At 45.7% G+C, this 24,840-nt stretch overlaps 1 protein-coding gene across 9 annotated transcripts in view; it reads left to right on the top strand.

The window, feature by feature from the left end:
* Rassf (Ras association family member) overlaps positions 1-24,840 on the top strand; it is a 44,054-nt gene that overhangs the window by 15,680 nt on the left and 3,534 nt on the right. For all 9 annotated transcript variants that reach the window (XR_010569648.1, XR_010569647.1, XR_010569646.1 and 6 more), the window contains 3 exons: positions 4,471-4,624; positions 8,899-9,020; positions 18,281-18,378. Coding sequence is in view for 5 of the 9 variants with exons in the window: in XM_065452064.2 (XP_065308136.1) it covers positions 4,471-4,624; positions 8,899-9,020; positions 18,281-18,378 (374 nt within the window). In the remaining 4 variants the exon portion in view is untranslated. The remainder of the gene's footprint in view (positions 1-4,470; positions 4,625-8,898; positions 9,021-18,280; positions 18,379-24,840) is intronic.

Raw genomic sequence — 24,840 nt, 5'->3', positions numbered from 1 at the left:
AAAAACTCACAAACTATTATGGCTGGGACATAAAAAGTAACCCAAATGATGTGCTTGCTATGGAAAAGGTCATCATGGCTACTTTTCACCATATACTGTATTTACTAGCATAATGATCACACTCGCGTAATGATCGAACCCGTGAATTTTGTCGTCAAAATTCTTTTTTTTTTTTTTTTCTCTTTCTCATGTAATGATCACACCCTGAACTTGTCATAGCGATATGTCATGTGCCAAGTCTAGCTAATGATGATCGCACTTGCCATCTGTCGAATGCTACGCGAACAACTCTTCAAGACATACCAAGCGGTCTGCGCATACCCAACATTCTTAAGCAGATGCCCCATTTCATTCATCACTTTCTGCACTTCCATGAAAAAAAAAAGCTACAACCAAACTTGCCTCGGCTTTATTATTTGCAGGCTTCATAATGGTTTTGGTCAACAACATAAAGGGTGCCTTTCGGTTCTTCTCGTCTGCACTTGGGGGCACGCAACAAATCGCATGCGGCAGCGATAGTGGCCACGTTTACACTGATACGTTAGAAGTGTACCCTATTCGTACGCCGACACTTGTAACGCAGCTGATGCGTTACAAACATCGATGAGTGCAATAAAGCTGCCTATTTTCATCTGCACCTCATAAAAAAATTTATAATGGGTTTTTGCAAAGGTCGTTGGTAGTTTTTCACCTTTCCTATAACTAGAAGGAGCAGCTTCTCGGTGCCAATCGCATTTGCCCTAACCATAACAGTTACCCTCTCCTTACTATGCTTCCCACCAGCGCAGGCCTCATTAGTAAAGGAAAGTGAACGGTCCAGCAGCATTTTAAAGAATAGGCCTGTCTCATCACAATTAAAAATGTCTGCAGGAGCATACTCTTGTAGCAGAGCCTTCAACTTCAACTTGTCCGGTAATCCGTGACTGTAGTTGAACCACGGCACCACTCTCCCCACGAACTTTTTGAAAAAGACTCCGTTCCCTTTCTTAGACCCACAGATCCACCCATCGGTGAACCATCGGTGAAGTCCTGAATGCCCATTTTTAAAGCAAGCATCTCGGCTTTCTGCTTGAGCATGTTGCCCGAAACGGGGAGGTTCTTTGCTAGGACTTCTTTCAACCACAGCTGCAGGGCCTCTTCAAGCTTCAGATGTTGTCCGTTCCGGTAAATTTTTGTTTGTTTTGCAGTTGGACTGGTCAACTGCAGACAAGATCTTTTCTTTGTTTTTCGCCTAATCAGACAAGGTCTGTTTAGAGATATTAAACTCTTTCGCGACGTCGACTTGGGTCCGTCCTTGCTCGATAAGCCTGATGATTGGCGGCTTTCTTCTCCAGCGAAATGGTCAAATATTTTCCACGCTTCTTCGACACATTCGGTGGAGGTGGGTGAAGAGCAGGGGCCATGGCGTCAAAAACACGTCGGCATTGCGCTGAATGAACGGCCGCAACACACTGAAATAGCGATGATATGTTGTACGGCGGCTAGTGATGGCAGGCGATGATTTCAATTGCACTGTACTGGATAAAAGCCGGCGGATCACTGCTGGACGAAAACGTGCGTGACACCACTTGCGACACCGAGGCAAAACTGATTAGGATGGTGGTTATCGTGAGCATCACCTGGCATTCATAGGTGGTGTCCAAAACTGGTCACGCATGACCAGTTTCCGGCTCTCAAAATCGCTTCCACCGCAGGCTACAGGCAAAAGCATGGCCTTTAAGGTCGGCATTTCTTACAACAGGCGCCACCGTTGCCGCATGGATTTGGACGCCTCCTATACTTGGTAATCAAATTACTATACCGATCCAAGCCACTTCACGTCCAATCCAGAGCTAGTCGAGCGGCTCAAGATTCAAGATGCCGTCCTCCCTGACTCATAGCGCTGGTCCGTTGCGGCAAATTTCGTCCTGAAAATCGAACTTCTGACTTTATGTTGTCTTAATAATCGGTTGTGAAAATGCATCAGCTCTGTGGGAACCCTGATGGTGCATTTATGAAGTCCAGAATATCCATCGAGCCCGAATTTTATGAGTCCAAAAAATCGGTCGGTTACTGTACCACTGGGATATGCCCTCACTTTTGTTGGCGAGGTGGTTCCTCTGCTTTCAAAGTTCCATAGTCTCTGCGAAGCATTTGCTTGACTCTGCACTAAACCGCAACTTTGACCATCGACTTCTGACAATACGCCGCTATTAGGCCTAGCTGACTGGGGTGCCAGGTGGCATGCTGTCTGTCGCAGGAAGCTTTCCCTTGATATATGTTCTTACCCATAGACAAACACACGGAGATCTGGCACGCAATCACACACACATGCTCAACTAACGGCAGCACACATGAAGCAGAGTTAGTGGGCGATCAGCTGGCAATTGCTGCGAACTCGTATAGAATAATTTTGTATGTCTATGTAGGCAGGAAAGGTGAAAGGTCACAAATGATCAATATTTCGAACTGATGAATTTGCTGAACACCATTTAAACTGGCAGCATTGCGGAGTCAAGGTGTCATACGTGATATCTATACTTCACGACAATGCACAACACGGTGGGCGAATGTGAAACGCACTCGCAGCCTCAAGCGATTTTTCTCGAATTGTAAAAAGACAATAAATTGATTTCACAGTTGAAATTCACTTTTCCAGCCAGCTTGATCATTCGAACATTTTTGAGAGACCATTCGTGGCCAAAAAATATCAGTCAGCGACTGTATTTGCTTTCCACACACAAACTGAAGAGCCAAATAGCAACACTATACATGCGTTCAGTGCGGACCATATGCCGTTGAGCCAGCGTGCTGCCACCAGTTGTTGTTATTGTTCGTTCGCTCACTCGCTCGCATCTGCTCCTCCTTTGCATTGCCCTCATCGCTCTCCCCTTGGCCAGCATGCCTCGTTGAGAAGCGCGCTCGCTGCCATACCTCTCTGAAGGATTTTACGGCAACCACATTATAACCGGTATTTCGTCTTGTGCAGCTTCACTACAAGCGGTACATTCGACGATCGATAATTTGGACTCCACAGGGAACGTAAATAAGTCCAAACTATCGAATGTATCCAAAAAAGGATAACTTTATTTACGTTTTAAGGCCCCTGTGCAAGGAATAAATGGTCAATTCATTGCTGCATGCACTTCCATTTACGTGCAACCAAGTACGGCTGTATTTCGGCCAATTTTGTGCTGTCACTGTACGCCAATGCAAAAACTGCAAAGGCTCAAGTCCGCATGTGAAGGCTCCGGCGCACACGGCACATCATCATCATTCGAGTGAGTCGCTGTTTGACGGTGGGAGAACTTGCTCAATTATTTCGTCATCGCTCAGTTCCGCACACGACAACACCGCGCTGTCGACGTCTGCAAAGTCTTCAGATGTAATGGTGCCAGAAATCGGCACACCGCAGCCTAGCAGGTCATCAGTGACGTCCGCATTTGAGCAAGTTGTGGTAGGCGCCAGGTTCAGGCTCTTCAGTTGTAGAATCATTCGGACTGCGAGAGCACCGTTGGTGCCATTTGATGCGGACTGTCGATAAGTTCATGAGAAAGACTTCTTGGAGCCAGCAGAGCACTGTTTGGAACGCAAACTAAAAAAAACAAGCACAGAATAGTGGAACAGTGTCTGAAAGGCAAACTCAACAAACAGAATGGCAAGAGAAGGCCATATCGGGGTTGCTGGAATAGGATATGATGATCCCAATGTTAATGCAACCTGTAATTCAGGCAAAGCCTCCAAGATTGGCATTTGTAGTTCAATCTCTGAGGTGTAGTGCTACGACCAAGGCAAGGCCTAAGGGATCGCCATTTAACGTGTAATCTCTGAAGCCATGCTTGATGTCTTGTCGAGGTTACCAGAGAAGATAATGTCGGCAAAGTCTGCACACACTACAGCCATGGACGAAGTCCAGATAATCGAATGTAGAGCTGGCGGCTGTCCAAAATATCGGTCGTCTATGGGGCCATTGGCGCTGCTGAGAAGCTGTCCAAATTACCGAGCATGTCCGGATTATCGGTGTCCGATTTGTCGGTCGGGGATTGTATTCATATATATTGAGTTCTACGGGAAGAGAAACGGGAATCGGGAAACTCTGTATTATAAGCGGTTACATTATGTCTGGTCTGAGCTGTATACAAGTTTATCAGTGTACAAGTAGAACGCCTTTGTAACGAAGTGCTTGGGGCCTCCAAATCATTCGTTACACAGGTCATTTCATTGTAAAAGTCACGCACCACACAACTCACAATAGAACCGGGGCAGAATCATTCCTTCGTTATACAGGTCATTTCGTTGTAGAGCCACTCGACTGTTTTATAATTAGACCAAGTATGACACCATACTGGCTTAAGATAGCCTAAGGTCCTTGTTTCACCCATGATGTTATATGTATATGTATGACTGAGCCCATCTTTGATGTGCACATACAAGTGAACACATATTTTCTCAGTGTGTTTTATCTCTCCTCTCTCTAAATATATTTTTCAGACAAGCGTGTTCACTCCCGCATATGGTAGCGTGACCAGTGTCTGGGTGACAAGCCTTGTGAATGCCCCAGAAGTAATTAACCAGCTCTTGGACAAATTCAAGGTGGAGAATTCGCCTCAAGATTTTGCCCTCTATGTTGTTCGGGACACTGGAGGTATTGTTATCTTTTGTTCCTTTCTATGTAAGAAATTATTTGCAAGCAGAGTTTCAGACTGAAACATGGCAGAAAACAGAATTGGTAAAGACAATTCTTCTTGCATGAACTGAAACTGAAGTAGATCATTAAGTTGCTTTTTCTCTACAAAAGAAAGCCAGTATATAAGAATTTTTAAAAAGAAAAGCTTTTTCAAACAGGCTACACTCTCTGTATTTGTGGCCTTGTCTCCTGCAAGATGGCTCCACTGATGTGTTTTTATTTTAACGGTTGCAGTTAGCTAGGCATCTTGAGAAAGTTAAACTGATGTCTGGTGGTGACTTCTGCTAGATTTAGTAACCACTGATGGGAGAGCATGTTTCCTACATTCGCGTTCACTTTGACTACATTGGTGGTCTAAAGAGGTGCTTCACAGTATATTTCCTTGCAACTTGTTTGTGTAGACACAAGGGATGCATACAGTTTGAAGCAGTGGTTATAGTAACTCTTTCGTTACCGTGAGAAAATGGTAGTTTTTTATAGGTCTCTGGAAAAGATTATTTACCAGTTCAAATAATATTCTAGCACTCATTGAAGCATAGCATATTGTACTTAATGAAATGCTCTTTCCAAAAAGATATGTTGCAAAACAAAAAATTTATTGGGTAACTCATAAAGATTTTATAAAGCACCATTTTTGCGGCCAGTTGATAAAAACAAGAATAAAAAACATATCTACAAAAACATTAATATCGAAGGAAATTCAGAATATACATTTCAAAGATAAATAACCCAGGAATAGTGTCTGAAAAGATGAATGCCCAGTACACCACCGTTCTTCGAATACAAAAAAGAAAAGACCAGAAACTGCCTCATCGTTCGTGCCATGTGGTGAAGCAGCTCCTAAATTTTGTGAAGCATAGGTGTACTCCGCACTTTTCCCATAAAACGTTTGGTTTTTCTTCGACATTGCGGTCCTCGTAATACATTTTGCACTTCCGCTTTTTCGCCATCTTCTGAGGATGATCCGATGAGAACTGCAAGGAACGCACTTCACCAGTTTGTCTGGACTCATGCACCTCTTTTCAGGAACGGTCACTCAGCGTAGCTGCGCAACTACAGAATTGTACATCCAAGCATATCAGTTTGCATTTTTGCAGATTGTCTTTATCACCTCTGTAGTGAAGAAGAGCAGAAAGAAATGCCATGCCGTTGTAAACTGTCTTGTGCTGCTTCGTAGTGCTTGGCCGAGATGTGCTACGGGTGGCCTTCTTGGCATGAACGGAAGTTTCTTTGCTGCCGATAGCAGAGATCAGCAGCACATCATGACCAAGCAAAGTATGCACCCTGAAAATAATTAGTAGACTTCTCAGGTCACGCACAAAGATCAGCAGATAGGCACACACAAGGTAGGAGACCACTCACCAACGAACACAAACGAAACTCGCCAGTAAACAGCTGCGGATGTCCCATGCTGACTCAATGCATTGTCACCGTCAGAGCTTGAATCCGGTTTTCTGTCATCTTCGGAATCATAACTGAAGTCCTCGTCACTAAAGTCAAGTGCAGGTGCAGCATAATTTCAAGCGGGACGCTTTTCTCACAATGCAGCCGTGCGGGACGACGCCATGGGAGCGAGTTTCGATAGTTGCGTAGTGACACCGGCGGCGCCCCTTGCTGAGATTTTACAAGAGAAAGACAACCGAAACTCTTGGAAGCTGGTTGAAAATGACAGTTGCACATGTTGAAAATGCGGCGGACCTTCAGAAAAACACTTTGATTGAATAAAATGACTCGGACTCCAAACCAAAACTCACTAGTGAACAGCTGGTGTCATTTTCGGGTAATTATCATCGCTCTGCACTGTCTGACAGCAAAGCCAGCAATGTAGTTTAATTCTTGACTTGCTGGGAGTCATTCGATCACGAAGTTTTGATGCTAGTGCAGCGTAAGTGAGCGGCATGCTTTTTTTCTCAAGCGCAGCAGAGGGTTACAGTCGCGCCCCTTTTCGCTACAACATATGCACATTGGTTTGCAAGAAGGTCTGTCAAAAATCACAATTTGGCCAGAGCGGTAAAATTTAAACTGATTCTGAAAGTGCAGTGCCTATACTAACTACTGGGTGGCCTTGGGGGGGCTTTGAAAACCGAAAAATCGCAAAAAAGTTTATTTTTGGAAAACCACATATTCAGGCAGTATGTCTATAAACTAACATATCTGTATATGTCAACATCTAATTCATCATGAAACTATTTCAAATAAAGTTTATAACGAGCCGCGGCAGCCCTCGAGCGGCCGAGTGAGCACTCAAAATACTCTTGACACCTACGGTGTCAAGAGTATTTCAATATTCAATATCTCACAATTTGACACCGATTTTACTGCGCAAATAACACCACATACCTGGCAGGAAACATTTTATTTGACGCATGAAACTGTGGCAGGATCAAAACACAAATGGTCTACTTTACAGGTCTGTGTCTGGGTCTGATGAATACTCCTTGTCACTCTCACTTGACCAGACAGTCCTCTTCACTGCCCTCGAGTGCATTGGAAATGCCCTACTTCTTGAAAAAATTCACCACCATCGCCCACGGAAGTGCCTTCCAAGTGCCGCAAACCCACTTCTGGAGGTCTTGCAGCGCTGGCCTTTTCATTTGCCATGTCTCTTCTTTGCGCGGTCATTGACATGACACCTGAATGAGTCAAGAACGAGCACGGCAAGCACGCCCAGGTCCGCTCCTGTCCTATTCCATGCAGTGTTTATCCAGTCGATCATCAGTTCGACATCCATCCACCCCTTTTGGGTGCACCCGCACTATCACACCTTCCGGAAGCACGAGGCCTGGTGGCAGCATTATCCTCTTGAAAATGAGGTAGGGCTTCAGCTTCTGCCCATCAACCCAACAGCACAGCATTGCTGTCGCTCTCGTCTTCTCGTTTCCGGAAGAAGGAATTCACACTTGCTTTGTGCCTTGAACTTCAGCCATGTAGTTGGCCAGCATGTTGAAAAATACCGGCGTCTGGTCAGCATTTCCGATCAGGCCAAGTGGGTAGCCATGCGAATGCCGGAGCTTGATCACAAACCTCTGGAAGGCAAGCAGCTTCTCTTCATATGCCTCCTGCAGCTTTTGGAAAATGCTAGTCCTTTGACAGAATGAAAATCCCTTGGGCTTCATGTACTAGGTTGTCCAGCTCCTGCAAGCCTTAAAACTGGAGCCGGGAGCCTTTATAGCATTTGCCATTTGAAGCGCATTGACCTTCATAATTTCAGAGGTGACTGCAGAGGTAATTTCAGAGATATTGGTTCATTCGTTGCTCCTTTATGAATTCCACTAGGGAGTCTTCAAGTTCTCGAAAAAGTCCTCGCTTGGAGCCAGTGAATCCTTTCCTCAAAGCTTGCATCAAAAAATTGCACTCCTTTGTTTGCGCCAATCATGCACAGATGTCTCCGGAATGCCCAATGTGTGTGATGCCGCTCAGTTCCCTTCCCTCTCGGCAATTAAAATAACCTTGCGCTTCAAGGACGCTTTGTAGTGGTAGCTCTTCGAAGCCATAACGACTGAAACAAGGTGCCAATAGCAGCAGCAGCAACATGTGCTACACTTGACTATGCCAAAACTCACTCACGTGATACTGATGTTGATTGAGCTGTCCTGATGGTATGTTCTGGGAGAGTGGTGGTACTGCTAGCCGCTTTGCAGCCGATTTCCATTTTGAGCCCAATTGTCACACGCGCACAAATTTGAAGGCAACTTTTAGCAAAAAAAAAAGTTCGTGTTAGAATTGTGCAAATAGGGTAATAATGCAGGTTCTTTAAAAATAATAATTTTGAACATGTATTCGAGCTACTGACCTCTCAATTACTAATGTTCTGTAACTGCTACCGACCCTTCACCACAAAAGACAAGTGGAGGGAGAGTTTACTCCGTGGTATTTATCCATGGTTGCGTAGCGCAGCTCGGCTGATGACAAATGGATGAAGATCTGTCCATGTACGTAGTACCTAGGCACAATCCCAACATTTTTCTCACAAATCCAGCATGCGCACGCGCATCAGGAAAAAGCGGCTTATCTCTCGCGTGTCTGCACTGTTGAGAAAACGGAAACGTGCTCACGAGGTAGTGCTGAAAGGTGCATGAAACATGAACTAAAGAGCAGAGTTTCCCTTCCGATTCAGACGTAGCACTGCAATTTCATTAGAAGGGTTTACAATGAGAAACTGTGTTCACACCGATTGCTATATGGTTGTCCTCTGTTTCTATTTATTGCAAATGATGCCCAATGCTGATCAGAACGGAGGTTGATGCAAGATGATGAGTACCCCCTGCTGGCAAGAGTGATGCTGGGCCCTGATGAGGCTGTTGCCAAACTGTTCATCATGAACAGAGAGAACACCAACGAAATACCTTATGAGGCAAGTGGGCGTCTCTGCCATTGGAGTTTAATTCTTTTCCTTTAGCATTTATTCACCCTGAATTTTTTTCAAATTTTATGCATGTGGTGACATTGCCTTGTTTGCTTTAGCATACGCTGCTTGTTTCAGCATCCAGTGCCATTTCAATTATTGAGTGTGGTTTAATTTAGAGACGTGTTTAATTATGTCACCTATTTAATGCCCAAAAGGACTGCATGAGACACTGACAATTCCTTGTCACGCATATTGTTAAGGTGATTTGGGTCAGAAGAAAACAGCTTTCTCAAAATATATTTTAGATTTTTGTTTTCATGTTTCTACAGGGTGTCTACGAACCGGGAATTCTCAGAGATTTTGAGTAGTCTGGAAATACTCGGGGAAAACTCAGGGAATTCGTGCTTCTATCAGGGAAAATTAGCTGTAATTTTATTGAAAGGGAACGAAAGTCGCGGTAATGCTGGCGCGAGTAACAGAGTGGAATCACAACGAATTGTCTTTGACGGCATGTTGTTGGCTGGAAGAGTTGCCACTGTACAGTCAACGGCCGACTTTCCGGATGCCCGATAATTCGGACAGCTTTGCAGCACCACCATGTACCCCATAGAACATTTCTGAAAACGTATCTGAAATTTTGGACGCAAGAAGCTTTTGCTGTCCGATTTTCCGCTCTTTTTGTCGTGGCCACAGGTCCAAAACGGCACTAATAAAAGCCACCACTGCTGCCGTTTTGATTACCTCGCCGCCTCGAACCGGCGCTCTCGCTGGCAGCCATAGCCACCACTGTGGCAACGCTAGGCCTAGCTGCTTCGACGTTCGCTATTAAGCTTCTTGCCTTTGGGTGCTGTGTTTTTCATTGAAAGAATTCGCCACTGTCAGCAATGGCACCGGCTCCGCCTTTGTGGTCCTCGCGATTGGCTTCGAAGCCCGGAAGGCATGGTGCGTTGCATAATGCCGGTTTCTGAAAGTCAGCTGCGCCACAATACAGCAATGTTACGCTGTGAAGCATACGCAAAAGTATTGTGGTGAAGCTTAACAAGCGTGGGGGGGGTCAATGGTCACGGGACACAGTATGTATTCCTTATTTATACACGCGTGCACCCGCCATCACCTGTCACAGTACGAGCACCAGTATGCCTAATAAGTGTACTGGTAGGCCTTCAGAGCTTTTTAGGATGTGCCTGTGGTGATTTGAGCCCTTAAGGGCAATAAAAGAAAAGACATGCATTCATTTTTTTGAGCTGCCAGTTTATTTGTACGTTATTGCGGCCCCGAAGGAGTTCGAAAAATTGGACGTTGACTGTACAACTGTCCAACAGGATGCTTCAAATTGCCTGTGGCGCAAACGCGTAGCGAAAGGAGGACAAAGAACACAAAGGGCCTACACGTTGAGGAATGAACTGGAAAGGAAGCGTGCCGTCGCTTCTTTGAAGGAGCTTGAGCTCAAAAAACAAAGTTTTGGCTGATGCCAAGGTGTGCGTGTCCCTCGTCCAAACCAAAATAAACTCTTAAAAGCAGCGAAACGTAACACTGAGGCGTTGTGCGCGGGCTGAGAGTATGTCAGCTGAGGCTTACTTACCAGCTCTTGCGAGAGAACCTTACTTGTGACAAAGTTCAAGCCTCATACCAATGAGCTTGCTGTCAATTGATAGAAATAGCTCATATTTGAAAATATTTGCGTCTGTGTGCATCTCCGTTTTATTAGTATTTGAGGATGTTCAACTTGATTTGCAATGGGTTTTACCCCCCTTTTTTTTAAAGATATTTTATTCACTGTGCATTTTACTAACCCCTCTCTTCTATTTTATTTTGGAGTAAAATAAACGCTACTCCTTACTATTCAAACTGGATTAAGTCGTTTTTCTTTTAACATTTTTAAATGTGCTTCCTAGAGATTGACACCACTGGCAGACATGGTGTCAGCCCATCTTAACATAAAACAAAGTTCTGGGTCACTCGGGGAGTTTTGAGAAGGCACTCGTGGGGAAACCTGGAAAACTTGAGGAATTGGGAAATGTCAACTTGGTAGACACCTTGTTCTAAAGCTATCCTCGCATCCTGCTCATCGCATAGATAATCAAAATTCAACCTATGGACACAGCAAAGAACTTGTCTAATGCAGTCACAGTGTCTCAAGACACTGTAAACGTAGTTGTACTAAGCCTGCCATTTGACACACTGGTTCTTGGCATTACTGTGACTCAGTCGGAAAGGTACAGAAAACCGTCTGGTATGTTGGGTATAGTCGTCATTAATTTCATGTTCCAACACAAAATAGCAAGACAAAACACATTTTTTGCAGTGTCTTGGCACCCCACTACCCAGCCTTCAAGTACATTTTTCTTGTGTTGCAATATTGGCTCGTTTTTGTTGTCATGTTGTAATGTTTTGCTTGCTTAAAATTACTGTACACGTGATTAAATTTTGCATTCGTACCTTCAGTATGCATAGTTTACAATATCTCTGCTGTGTATAAAAACAATTCTTGCAAAAGGACTCTGAAATAAAGGCATTCAAAATTGTCAACTTTTTGAAAGATGCATCTTTTATCTATAGATTCTAGCTCCTGGATTGTACCCTTAAGGAACAAAGTAAGATATGGCATGAACGATGTGGAAAGTTCGCGCCACTTGCCGACCCCAAGCCCAAGAAGAAGAGCCTACTCCCTGTCGTGTCTGATTAACCCCACCATTAGGTGGCATTTGCAGCGCAGCACTCGCGCCCTCTCTCGTAATATGTTGCAACCACACCGACCGCTGCCGGCGCTTAGCTACGTGGAGAAGCCAGGTCACAGAAGATGCGTGAGCCATGCGGGGAAAACATCAGGGGATGCGTGAGAGTCGAGCATTCCTCATGTCGCTTTAAACAAAAGGCACAGTAACTACATAGAACAAATTACCGCTCCTGACGGAACGAACACATTGATCATTTCCTCATGTATTATAACTCTGGCCTTATTGAGAAGAATACAGTCAAAAGTCTGTTACAATGGACCCTCGTAATCCAGCAACAAAAGTTTGTTGAATATACAAGGTATGCACTATCTAAAAAATGCTTACTTCATTAAGCAGTATGAAGGGATGCAAGGTCGTGTGGTGTGGACTACAACATAGTTGAAGTTGGCTCACAGTCTTTGCATTCTTATGTGTCCATTTGCTTTATGTGCAAGATCTGCATGTAAGATCTGTAAGATGTGCATGTAATATCTGCGCCTTTAATAAAGTAAGCATTTGTTTGGCTACTACATTTGTGGCCAGGTGCCACACTCCTGGGCAAACTCTTACTCGGGAATCCAGGCCATACCTGCTTTAGTTCTACTCCCTGCTATGTAGCTGCTGCGTGGTCCATATGTCAAAATTGGTCCATATGTCAAAATTTTTTTAATAGATAATTTCTGCCTTTTGAGCATAAAACTAAATAAAATTGAAAGAAAGAAAATGTCGATGCAGTATGATAGGAACCCCCCACCTGACACATTAGCTTGATCCCAAACAGCATGTGCAAGCAACTTGGCCACAACCAAGCTTGCATCACACGTCTGTGGAGTGGCTGCTGTGAATGCTGGGTAAATATTTTCATCTACACATGGTGGTGCCATATCCTCAGGCCAACCACTACAAGCATGCGTGCCTTGGATGAATTCTGAAAGTGTGTTGTTGCTGTCGGTGCCATGCCACCAAAGCATAGGCTGACCATCATGCACGCGAAACACCTAAGGCTAGAAGAAGACACTTGCAGTAACTACTGGAGGCAGCTAACGTATGATGTTCCCTGCGCTCCTACAGGACAGTACACATTTAGCTCCAAGATCATTGAGTGGTGCACTCTCGCATGTGACGTCAGAGGGGGGACTCCACTGGCACTCGCTTCCTGCATGAAGGCAACGTGACACTGTCAGTTGATCTGCTATGCTCAAGTTTTTGAAATTTAAGTCTGCAGGTCTTTAAAACAGTATACAGTGGAACCCCGGTTATACATCCCCCGGTTTTGCAATGACCTGGGTTTTATGACGGATTAGCGCAGTCCCGGCGAAGTTCCCATTGAAGCAATGCATTAAAAACCCTGCTTATCCGACCCAATTTTACACCTGACCCGCATTTACGATGACCCTCGCGACGTGCGGGACGGAACGGCAGACGAAAGAAAAGTGCCGCGAGTGTCTCCCTCTCTTCTTGGTGGTGTCGCCGCTCATCGCATTGGGGAAGCGTTTCTCTCCCCCCCACCAGCAGCCGCCTGCGATGCCCGCTGTGCTGAAATAGTGGCTTTTCTTCTCCACAATCACTTTCTCCCTCTCTTCTCGTCACGTTGGGGAAGCATTTCTCTCCTTCCAGTTTCCCAGCAGCAGATCGCCGACAAGGTAGCGCGGAGAGGCCTAGGTTTATCACACATGTTCTTCGTCATAATCCTAGCAACCAGCGTTCAACGGAGGTATTGAGTTGTGTGGAGCAACACGACACACGATGTCCCGAAAGCGAACAGTTCTGTAGCTCGGCGATAAGTTGAATATTCTCGAGGAAGTGGAAAAGCGTCATGGAGCCACGAAAGCCAGCATTGCCCTTGACCTTAAGATACCCGAATCTTCACTTAAGACGATCCTGGCAAACAAAGTGGTGATATTGCAGAATGCCAACATGTTCGGGCTCAAGCGGAAAGTGGCAAAAGAAGGACAGCATGAGAAGTTAGAAAATGTTCTCGTCAAGTGGCTGCATCAAGCATGGAGCTCTGCGATCAATTTTGACGGCGCCATTCTAAAAGAAAAGGCGGACCTTGTGGCATTGTGTCTGGGCATCAACGACTTTCAGGCATTGGACGAGTGGCTGGATCGCTTTAAAAAACGAAACAGGATTATGTACAGCCACTCCTGCAGAGAAAGCACTTCCGTGGACGTTTCAATGGTGAATGAGTGGATGGAGTCGCTGCCGGAGATGATTGCTGCATACAAGCCCCACGATGTTTTCAACGCCAATGAGAGCGGTATTTGTTACCATATGCAGCCCGAGCAAACCCTTGTGTTTAAGGGTGACAGCTGTCATAGTGGCAAGCGTAGTAAAGAGCATGTGACGGCACTATTCTGTGCTAACGAGAACGGTTCTAAGAGGTTGCCCGTGCTCGTTGTTGGAAAGTTTGCAAAGCCACGGTGCTTTAAGAACTTGAAGACACTGCCGTGCAGCTACAACTTCAACAAAAAGGCATGGATGACGTCTTCGCTCTTCAGCAATTTTTTGCAGTGGCTGGATAACAAAATGGGTGCTAAGGCGAGGAAAATATCACTTCTCGTGGATAACGCACCGTGCCACCCACCCAATACGTCCAGCCTGAGGAACATAAAGGTTGTTTTTTTTCCGCCCAACTGCACAAGCCGGCTGCAGCCGCTGGATCATTAAGTGCATCAAGCAAGGGTACTGGAAGCGGTTAGTGCAGCGTCGGCTGGCGACTATGGAGCACAATGAGTCGGAAAAAAAGATCACTGTGCTTGACACCATGCATTTTATTGCCAGTTCGTGGAATGCAGTGTCGCAGAGCACAATCGCTAACTCGTTCAAGCACTGTGGCTTTAAGCGAGAGACTGCCTTCTCTGCTGGGGACACAACAAGCTCGATGCCGCTCAAAGCCAATGCAGGCTTCGCCAACGACGATTTCGAGGGTTTAAACCTCACCACGACCTTCGCCAAGTACGTAGAGGCTGACGACAACGTTGCGATCTGCGGTAAGGTGTCGCGCATCGAGGAGGCTTTGCCTAGTGCCGACACTCCTGTTACATTGGATGAGGACAACGACGACGCCACAGATGCCGTGCCTGTGCCTACCACGTTTGCCGAGGTGCTACGGCACATAGACGGCATCCGGAACTTCATCTGTTCACGTGACGCCGCAGAGGACCTCCTTTTGGACGTTGCCCAATTCGAGCGAAAGCTCCTGGTTCATGGATCAAACAAGGTCCAAAAGAAACTTACCGACCTTAAAAAAAGTTCGCGCCAGCTGGTGGGAATCATGGCAGTGGGCAGTGGAGTGCCATAAAGGTTCGTTTCAATAAAGTATGACTGGTACCTGTACTGCAGCATTAATTCTTATCGCATTTACTTTTTTGGTAATTTGGGTTTCCAAGCCCTGCAGAGTACATTAGTTTTCATTTAAGTTTCTCGTAAATCTGTCGTGCGAGATAAGTAATATGTTATGTTTACAGGCATACTTTATGTTCGAATTTACGACGCTTTTTTGCGGTCCCGAGAAAGTCGTATAATGGGGGTTCCACTGTATACGGAATGTCCAGGACACTATTTCCTGCGAAATATCAGGCGGAGTCACTGTCATCACCACACTTCGTGTAGATAGCTCCTGACGCTGTACATGCACGTGCGTACACATACGTGTACGGAGTTGGTTTCTCGTCATTGCTTTTATGTTGTCATGGCCCACTCATAATGATTTGTCGGCCCTTTCTTGATGATGAACTGCAGCATTTGGCCTTCAGCTACTCTGCCCGTGCTGCAATACTGTGTTTGCCTGTGCTGCGTGTTTGGTCGCCCACTCCGTCGGCCACAGACTTATAATTTGTTGCTGCCCATCACATTAAGCATATCATAAAAGACGTTTGCTGCCATTCTCACAAAATGTGGTCTAGAACGTCTGATAGAAAATCGCATAAAATTAGTGGACAAAACCGTTACGTAGTATTACATAGCTGCAGTACTGACATTCGCGAGGTAATTTTAATTAAACATGATTACTTCCACTGTGACAGCTTGCTCCTCCATGTTAGTCAGCTCAGCATAACCCTTTCTTTCTGACCTCCAGCTGCCGTGGGCAGCAAGCACATCTTGCAAGTGAGGTTTGTCCAGTGATGAGAATTAGTGCTATAAAAACAAGTGCGCTAAACACACTTGAAAAAATGGAAGAGATAGAGAATTGGGGAAGACCTACAAATGCGCAACAAGATGTGCACAGGCATTCCTGTGTTTTCTTTCTTTCTTCTATATATATAACACTATTCTTATTCTTACCCTAATAAAGTGATAGCTTCTGAGTGGTCTCCGATAGTTTGAAAATGCATTGAACTGAAATCATCTGATGCTAGCCTAAACAATATTGTTGCATTAAAACGTGGTAATGAGATTTACTTGCAAGAAAATAGTGGGCACAATGCTTGACGATTCCGAAACACAATAGAGCATGGTGCAACTAATGTTCGAGATATTTAGAGTTTTCTGGTCAGGAAAAGTTTTATATACACAACACCAAGAGAGTAGAATTAACGAAATTAAAGATTTGTTGTACTGCAGTGCCACTTATTTGGCGCAAAATTTTCGAATTGGGCCCTTTAATCTTGCTTCATTCCGAAAGCTGTGTAGACATTTAATCGCTCGGCGGACTATTTTAAGACTGAGTCATGAGATTGTGTCCCTGCCAGCGAGGTTGTTAGTAATAGAAAAATGTTTTCATAAAAAAGTTATATTCTGGATTTTCATGCTTCAAAACCACTTTTTGATAATTAGGCACACCGTAGGGGAGGACTCCACATTAATTTTGATGATCTGGGGTTCTCTAACGTGCATCTAAATTTAATTGTGTGCAAGCGTTTTTGCATTTCGCCTCCATCGAAATGTGGCTGCAGCAACCAGGGTCGAATGGGCGACCTTGAGCTTAGCAGCACAGCGCCATAACCACTAGGCTACCACATCGGGTGGTGATATGGAAGATACACTAAGTATACAATGTTGTCTTCCTAGTGGTGTCATTTATAAAACTACCAACATGAAGAAATACAGACAGTAATTGGAGAGCGCAAGGCTATGCGAGCACGCAGTTGGTGCGCGAGCAAACACATGAAAATGCAACCCGCCATGGTTGCTCAGTGGCTACTATGGTGTTGGGCCGCTGAGCACAAGGTCGCGGGATCGAATCCTGGCCATGGCTGTCGCACTTCGATGGGGGCAAAATGCGAAAACACCCGTGTGCTTAGATTTAAGGTGCACGTTAAAGAACCTCAGGTGGTCGAAATTTCCGGAGTCCTCCACTACGGCTTGCCTCATAATCAGAAAGTGGTTTTGGCATGTAAAACCCCATACTTTCATTTTAGTTAACATGAAAATGCAGCCATTTTAGCTGGAGTGTAGCAGACAACAAACGCCAATCCCCTGATTGAAGTCCACCCAGTGCCATCCGCGGTGCTGCAATCAGTCACACACGAGGCGATTAGCCAAAGCTAGAGATAAAGGAGTGGTGTGTTCAACGCAAGGCTTGCCATCATTTTATTGTTTTGCTAGTTGATTCACACCTCGGCCATCATCGCTCTATTTTCAAGCCCTAGGCTCTAGAAGTGCCTGGTGTAAAGTAAGACGATGAGCAAAACATGAACAAAGTGAAAAAAGGAGCCAATGTTTTGACAAGTGGACTTGTGGTCTTCTTCAAGCCTTGAAGAAGGCAAGCCCATTTGTTGAAACGTTGGCTCCTGCTTTCACCTTGTTCGTGTTTTGCTCATCGTCTTGAATTTCCATCACCCGCCTTCCCCCTGTTTTCCCTGGTGTAAAGTAAGTCTCGGCCATTTGGCTTTAACACAATGAGTGTTTTTGGCTGAAGTCGAACAGTACTATATACAATTATGCCAGAAGGCGATTGACATGATTACATTGGGAAAGTAAACTTAGAAAAGCAACCTGAAGAGCTTGAAGCATTTGTCCAACTCAGCAGCCACTTAGCTACAAGAAATTTTCAGCTCCTTTTCCTCTCCTTTTGCTTAGCTGCAATTTCTTGCAGCTAAGAAAAAAAGATTTCACTATTTTTCAGTGTATGTGTACAAATGACGTTTTTCTCCCTCCTTGAATTTTGCCGTCGTCATCCTTGAAATCCTTGAATTTTGAGTCAAGTTCTGTACGAACCCTGATACTGCCTTGTTTAAGAGTCTAGGACCAGCATATGACAAAATCATAACCAATATGAAAAGGTTAAAGTACTGTGAAAACTAATGCATTAAGTTGATTGGTCACTGATCAGGTGAGACATTTGCCTGGTTCTGTAGTCATACTCGTTGCCACCTTCCCCATTCCTTTGTGGTCATCTTCATAATTTTTATGATTCCTGAGCCACTAAGCAAGAAATTAAGCATTCATAAAGAAATGTGTTTTTGGACGTACTAGTTGGATCCTGTCCAAAAGTTTCCATCTTGACTTGCAGCTACCAATTTTCAGGAGCAAGTGCACCATCACCATGATGTAATCTTTACTGAAGGTTTTGCATTGAGTTTGATGCAGTTTTTCTTTTTATAGGTTGCACAATATCTCAACTTCAGTGAAGTGGAACTGACAACATTTATCAAAAAGTTTCATGAAGAGGAGGACAGGGAAGTGGAAAAGATAAAGAACAAGTCAGTTACCTTTGCTTGCTTGCTTGCTTGCTTATTGTCACTGATGACAATCATGACGAGGTCCCTTAGGATGGAACTTTATTAAGCTGGACTATTTCGAGGTTCTGTCATGTCTGTCTTAAACAGAGTCTGCTGTGTAGACTACCCTGCTCACATTCACAGTTGATTGTTGTGCAATAGTGAATGACTCTGGCTTGCATGGATGAAAGAAGCCTCCATTTAGTAAAGTGGGTCTCTCTTCTATTTCTCTCCTTTCTGTGTCTATGCAGTCGATCCCAGATATATAAATCGTGGATATATAGAATTATTGCCTATATTGAACGTTTGTAACATTCCCTGAAAATCTCATGCAAAAGTATAGCACTGTATACGTCTATATCGAACTCGCGTTCAACGTACCGTGTCCGTGCAAGTGTACTTCTAGAGGGTACGTGCAATCACCTCTCATGCTGTTGGAAATATTTCATGCCAATGAATTTGAAACAGCACCATTTCGGCAGACACTGTAAAACAAGACATTGAATTTGATAGGCAGTACATGCCACGGTGGAAAAATGAGCATGGTGCATGCCTCAGTTTTGCAGGCTGTGCATATGTATGGATGGATCGTGCCAACTGTGGCCATTTGTTAACCGCAAGAGCAATACAGTATACTGCTTCAAGAGTGCAAAAGACCTCCCAGTCCGATACACATTCCACAAGAAAGTGTGGATGACACCCAATCTTTCCGCTGAGTGGTTCTGGGCATTGGATGCCAAATTAGAGATGTCTTTGACTCTGGATCTGTCTTGTTGACCAGGGCTCTCCACAAACAGCATTTTATGATTCTGTGAGCGGTCAAACGAATCTGGCCCCACCCCCTACTTCAACAGGTGTTTTTTACATTACAGTTATGATTAAGAGAACCACTGCATGCCACATCAAACTTCGCAGAAAGACCATCACAGCATAGGTGAGCAAGACTCATCACTGTGTGATTTGCAGGCCCACAGTCCGCACTGAGCACGCTTCATTTGTGCTCACAGGGTTGCAAGTGAGTGGGAAGGGTCTTGGATTTTTTGCGAGCTGAAAGCCACTTTCGAATCTAACAGCATCTGTGTAGCATCTGCAGTCACCGAAGCAGTGACTTGAGAGGGAAGAGACAAAAAAGGAGGGACTGCATCAGGCACTGCAGCGCCGAGTGGTGCACAAGAAGAGACAGGCATAAACAGGCAGGTGAGAAGTCATGCTGACTGGTTTTGGAGAACACAGAATTGATTCCAAAATAGAAACATGATGTAGCAGCACAACTATAGCCCCCAAAGCCGGCGAAGAAGAAGGAGGCTCACGTGCAGGTAGCGCGAGAACAGAAAACGCTTACATGCTCAACCTGAGCGGCCGCGGTGTTGCCTACTTCGGAGATCCCGCTGCACCATGGCTGGCTGGCCTAAATAAATCGTGGCTACGGTGGCTACCCCTTCGCGCTGCCGCCCACAGATTGGCGACTCGAACGACCGAGCCCAGCCATGCCAGCATCAATGCACCGGCTCTACCAAGGTAAGTGACGTGGCCTCACGCAGTCAGGCAGACACCCTACGGTTGTAGGGTGTCCGGGAATTCTACATCGACATGCCGGACATCTGGTTCATCTAATTGGACAGCCATTTCCTTCTCAACAAAATTTCGGGCTCTGGCTGTCATCCCCGAGCCCCGACATCCTCGTGGACTTGCGGGCAGCCGTCCTTGCTCACTACGTAACTTCGAGCGCTCCCTCACAATTGCTCTTGCCATTTGCACCGTTGTGTCATTCCACGTCTTGTCGGCACACATCGCCCTTGCTGATCATCAGTATGCGCCGGTCTTTGCATCAAACCTCTACTCGGTCTGTGAGCCTCCTGCCCAGCTCAAAGGCACCTGCACGACGGCGCTAAAGCATTCACTGGGCCAAATGCAAGCATTTTAAGCTACTCTACGGCCCACCACTCTCCTTCCTTGGACGTTCCTGCAAGCTGTCCACTTTCCGTTCGGGGGCACTCACTCATCATTGATTCAGAGGCTCAGCCATGCACCGGCTCCACTATGTGCAAATTTCGCATTTACAGGCATGGCGATGCCGCAAGCACAACCTTCGCGATGCTTTCAGCGACCACCGCAACCCTGATGCTATCGGCATTCGAGATTTCACCGCAAGCAGTAGTAAGCGAGCCGTCCGATGTTTTGTGCTCACACCTTCCATGGATACATGGCCTACCGAAGTTTTGCAAGAGCAGCTCTGCCATCTGGCTTTTTCAGCTTGAGCATCACTTCTACGTTTACATCGTGAGTGCCTAACACTTGTGCTATCTCTACGCAAGTCAGTCTACTTTTGGAGCTCTGACTTCTACATGCTTGGGCATCTACATAAACCTGCGGCAGGTCACGATTTTGCACTATGGCATCACTGTGGATGTGCCTCACTCACAACCTACGCTGCCTGGTACATCTCTCCCGGACTGCGTGAACCCGACACTACCAACAACACCATCTGCACACTTTACTTGGACTTCTTTACCTGGACTTTACTATTGGACTTTGTTTTAGTTGCTCTTTGCACTAGGAGGGGGAACCTGTAGCAGCGCAACTATCGCCTCCGAAGCCAGCGAAGAAGTGAGCCCACATTCAGGTAGCGTGAGAACAGAACATGCTAGCACGCTTGACCTGAGCAATCACGGTGTCGGCTGCTCCCGAGATCCCGCTGCACTATGGCTGGTCAGCCCAAATAAACCATGGCTGCGGCAGCCACCTCTTTGCACCGCCTCTCACAATGACGCAATAATCTAGCTGGTCGACTCGTTGCCAACGTATGATGATCTTCCATTTAAACGGCTTATTGTAAAGGGCGTGCAACATGGCACATATCCATAGCATATCCATGCTGTCGTGGCCATCTTGGTCGCGTTGGAAAGAACTACTTTTTCAATTTCCCACCTATTCGCTATTTAGAAATACCGCACCGAAAAAAAGTCTCAGCATGCGACCCCATTCGCCCATTTAGTGCACGTGACTAAATAAAGTCCTGCATTTGGTTTGGGTGGCTGGCGTCATCTGCTACGGCGCGCAGGCCCGCTTGAAAAGCAAGCCGCGACACCATTTTGCAAGCCGCTAGGGTAGCGTGTAGTGATGTCAAAATGTTGGAAGTTTGCCGCTCGAAACAAGTTTGGCAAGAAAAGAAAGCAAGCGCGCTACAACTTCAAAAAGTGCTCCGACCATGCCGAAAAACGTGATGACGACCACCCACCTTTGGTTTCAAGCGACAGCTGCGATGCGGGATGCAACGAACCTGGCGAGAGCGAGCAGGTCTGACGACGTCGCCGGCTGATAAGTGATCGCAGGAGCAGGGTTCGGCACGACACAAAAATGGTGCAGCCAGCGGAATTGCTCCAACGGCAGAAGCAAGCAGGGGAAAACCAGCAACAACTGGCGGGAATCGGACATGTGTACGAGCGTCAACGACGGTGCAGACAGGCCGGCAGAGATGAAGTCACGCTTTTATGTTATCAGTGCGTAAGCGATAAGCACTTTGGTCTCGCGTCTAAAGTGCAGTCTCTGGGGCAACTCCGCGACTTTTGACTCAGAGGAGCGACAGTACGGTTTTGCCGTCAAGCTTCTGGCCATTTGTGAAAACTGCGGCAATGTTGTTTCCAAGTGGAGCTTGCCGCACGTGAAAAACAGCAAAGCGGTCAACCGCTTCGTAATGAACATTCTTGCCGCTCCTGCGATGATTAGCAGTGGAAATTGACAAACAGCAATTAACAACATTTTTGCTGCAATGAATATCTCCCACTGTGGCCTTCATAACAAAACGTGGCAAGGCTCTCTCAAGCAGAAGCTGGTGCCAGCGTAGGCGTCTGCTGCCCAAAAGCTGATGGGCATGTGTGCGCTATCAGTGAAGTCATTCTATAATGACTTGAAACTTGCGTACTCCGGGAATATAGCGGTATCCTACGATGGCTCGTGGATGATGCACGGCCATTCGTCACACATCGGAGTCGGCACGGTCATCGAACTGTTCTCCGGACTTGTGCTCGACTACGTTGTCCTGAGCAACTTCTGTGCTGGGTGGGTGCGCGGCCCGAAACCTGGTGACCCGGACTACCAAGATTGGAAGGCAAGCCATATGTGCCAAAAAAATACAGAAAGGAAAGCAGGGAAGATGGAAGTTGAAGCGGCGCTTATACTGTTCCAGAGGTCACTTCAGCTGCACAAGCTGAGGTACACCACAGTCCTTTCAGGTGGTGATAGTTGCGCATTTCTTGCTCTCAGACAGGCCAAAGTGTATGGCTTTGTGCCAGTCAAGAAGGAAGATTGCATGAATCATGTCCAATAAAGAATGGGGACTGCTATGCGCACCCTTGGTGGCAAAGGAAAATTGACGGGTGATCTGATCACCAAACTCAGTGCCTACTATAGATGGGCATTAAAATCCAACAAAGGGGTTGTGAAGGCTATGCAGAATGCTGTGATGGCAACATACCACCACATCGCTTCAAACGACAAGGTTTCAAAGCACAGTCTTTGCCGATCCGGTCCAGACTCTTGGTGCCATCAGAAAGCTGCGCAAGCAAAAAATGAGCCCATCCCAAAGCATCAATATAATTTGCCTTTCCATGTTTGTCAAGCCCTTCTACCAGTGTATGAGCGCCTCTCAGAAGAAAAATTGCTTCAAAGGTGCCAGCACAGCATGACCCAAAACAATAATGAATGCTTGCATTCCATGATTTGGGGATTGGTACCTTAAGGAACAGCATGCCTCGCTTTTTGCTGTTGAAGCTGCTGTGGCTGAGGCAGTAATGAAATTCAATTCGGGGTGCGAGAGCTTCATCTGCCATACCCCAGGAGCTTCATTTGAACCCTGGGCTACCGAACAGCATGAGAATGGCCGAGAAAGATAACCGGCGAGCAGCAGCATCAGCCTGCAAGTGTGCACCTGCAGAAAATCTGCGACACGCCTTCAAAAAACACCATTTGGGTAGTTGTAGGCGGACAGCTTACATCCCTGGTGGCTACCAACAATTTAGATATGTGGATATATCAATACGTTTTATTATATTTGAATAAAAATGAGCTTGTCCATTTTTCTGCGTTTTTTCAAAAGATGAATTTTTGAATATTTGCATCCTTCCTGGAGTGATTTCGCAGTAATCGGGGCACCTAGACTTGTAATTTTTGTGAGAGTACTGAGCTACATAAATAATGCACACAATGGTAGGACCAGATTTTTGTATCTAAGTTTAAATATTTTTTTATTGTCCATACATTAAACAGCCACTTTAAACCCATTTTGAACAGAAAGGTTTGAAGTGCTGTATAATTGTTATAATTGTTATACCAAAAAACTATTACTACCATTGTGAAGCTTATGGTTCCTGGTATCCAGCTATGTGCCTAAAGCAAGATTTTGATGAGTAGTTTTTGCTCCATTGTTCCCAGAAACAGCGCGAATTAATTTTAGCTAACTTTAGAAATAATTGGCATATTTTACAAACAGTTGCATATGTGGAATCAGCATAAAAAAACTGAACAAGGCTGTGCAGTTTCATTAAATTTGGTAAAGGGGGTTTTAATGAAGGTCAGAATACCCACCACTTCCCCCTTAAGCATGTCGACAAGTTCAAATACATCGCAGCAAACACCGGCTCACACTCAAGAAAGTACACCACCGAAGCTAGCAATCAAAATCCACGCTAGGCCTATGCTTCGGTTCAAACAAAGGTTGTCTCGAACCTAGCAAAACTATCATCCGATGCCCCAAAAGCCCCATGTTGGGAGCCAGGTGTGGGCTCTCAAGCATGCTCTTGGTACAAAGGAATGAAAACAAAGTGGTGCAGACAATCACAAGGGCATTTATTACCAATAGAACATGCCTATGGGCCCCGACAAATCGAGGAAGTCTGACTCACTGCAACTGGATAGCGAGCGAATATATTCGCCCATATGCTGGACAACAATGCCTAATCATTCACATGTATGGTCACGCGAACGGTGGCGCATTCAAACGATCGTGTTCGTCCATTCTGGCACCCCTTTCCTAAGCCTCTCGCAGGACGGCCCTGCGAATGGCCGGCTAGCGCGCTAAACATCCACGCAGCTAGCAGACTCCAAGCCAAAAAAAGAACATTTTGCAACTGAGTAACCCAGCCGTTGGGTGGCATTAGCAGCGCAGCACTCATGCCATCTCCCGTACTAGTCTGCAATCAGGCCAACCGCCACCAGCGCACGGCCACATGGTGAAGCCGGATTACAGGAGACGCAAGCCATGCGGGGAAAACAATATCAGGGGATGCGTGAAAGTCAAGCGTCCCCACAACGTCTCTTGTTAACTGTGGTTCTATGAGCCATAAAGTCGACCAACAATACCCCCATTCAACCCCAAAACACAGTTGCCATGACTTTGCCAAGAGGTTGTGTTTGAATTTACGCAGCTTGTGTGAAGAGGAATGCCGC

Source organism: Dermacentor albipictus, chromosome 1 (assembly GCF_038994185.2).
Source record: "Dermacentor albipictus isolate Rhodes 1998 colony chromosome 1, USDA_Dalb.pri_finalv2, whole genome shotgun sequence".
NCBI lineage: Eukaryota > Metazoa > Arthropoda > Arachnida > Ixodida > Ixodidae > Dermacentor > Dermacentor albipictus.
The sequence above is the reverse complement of the archived record's forward strand: the minus strand, read 5'-3'. Positions and strand labels throughout refer to the sequence as shown.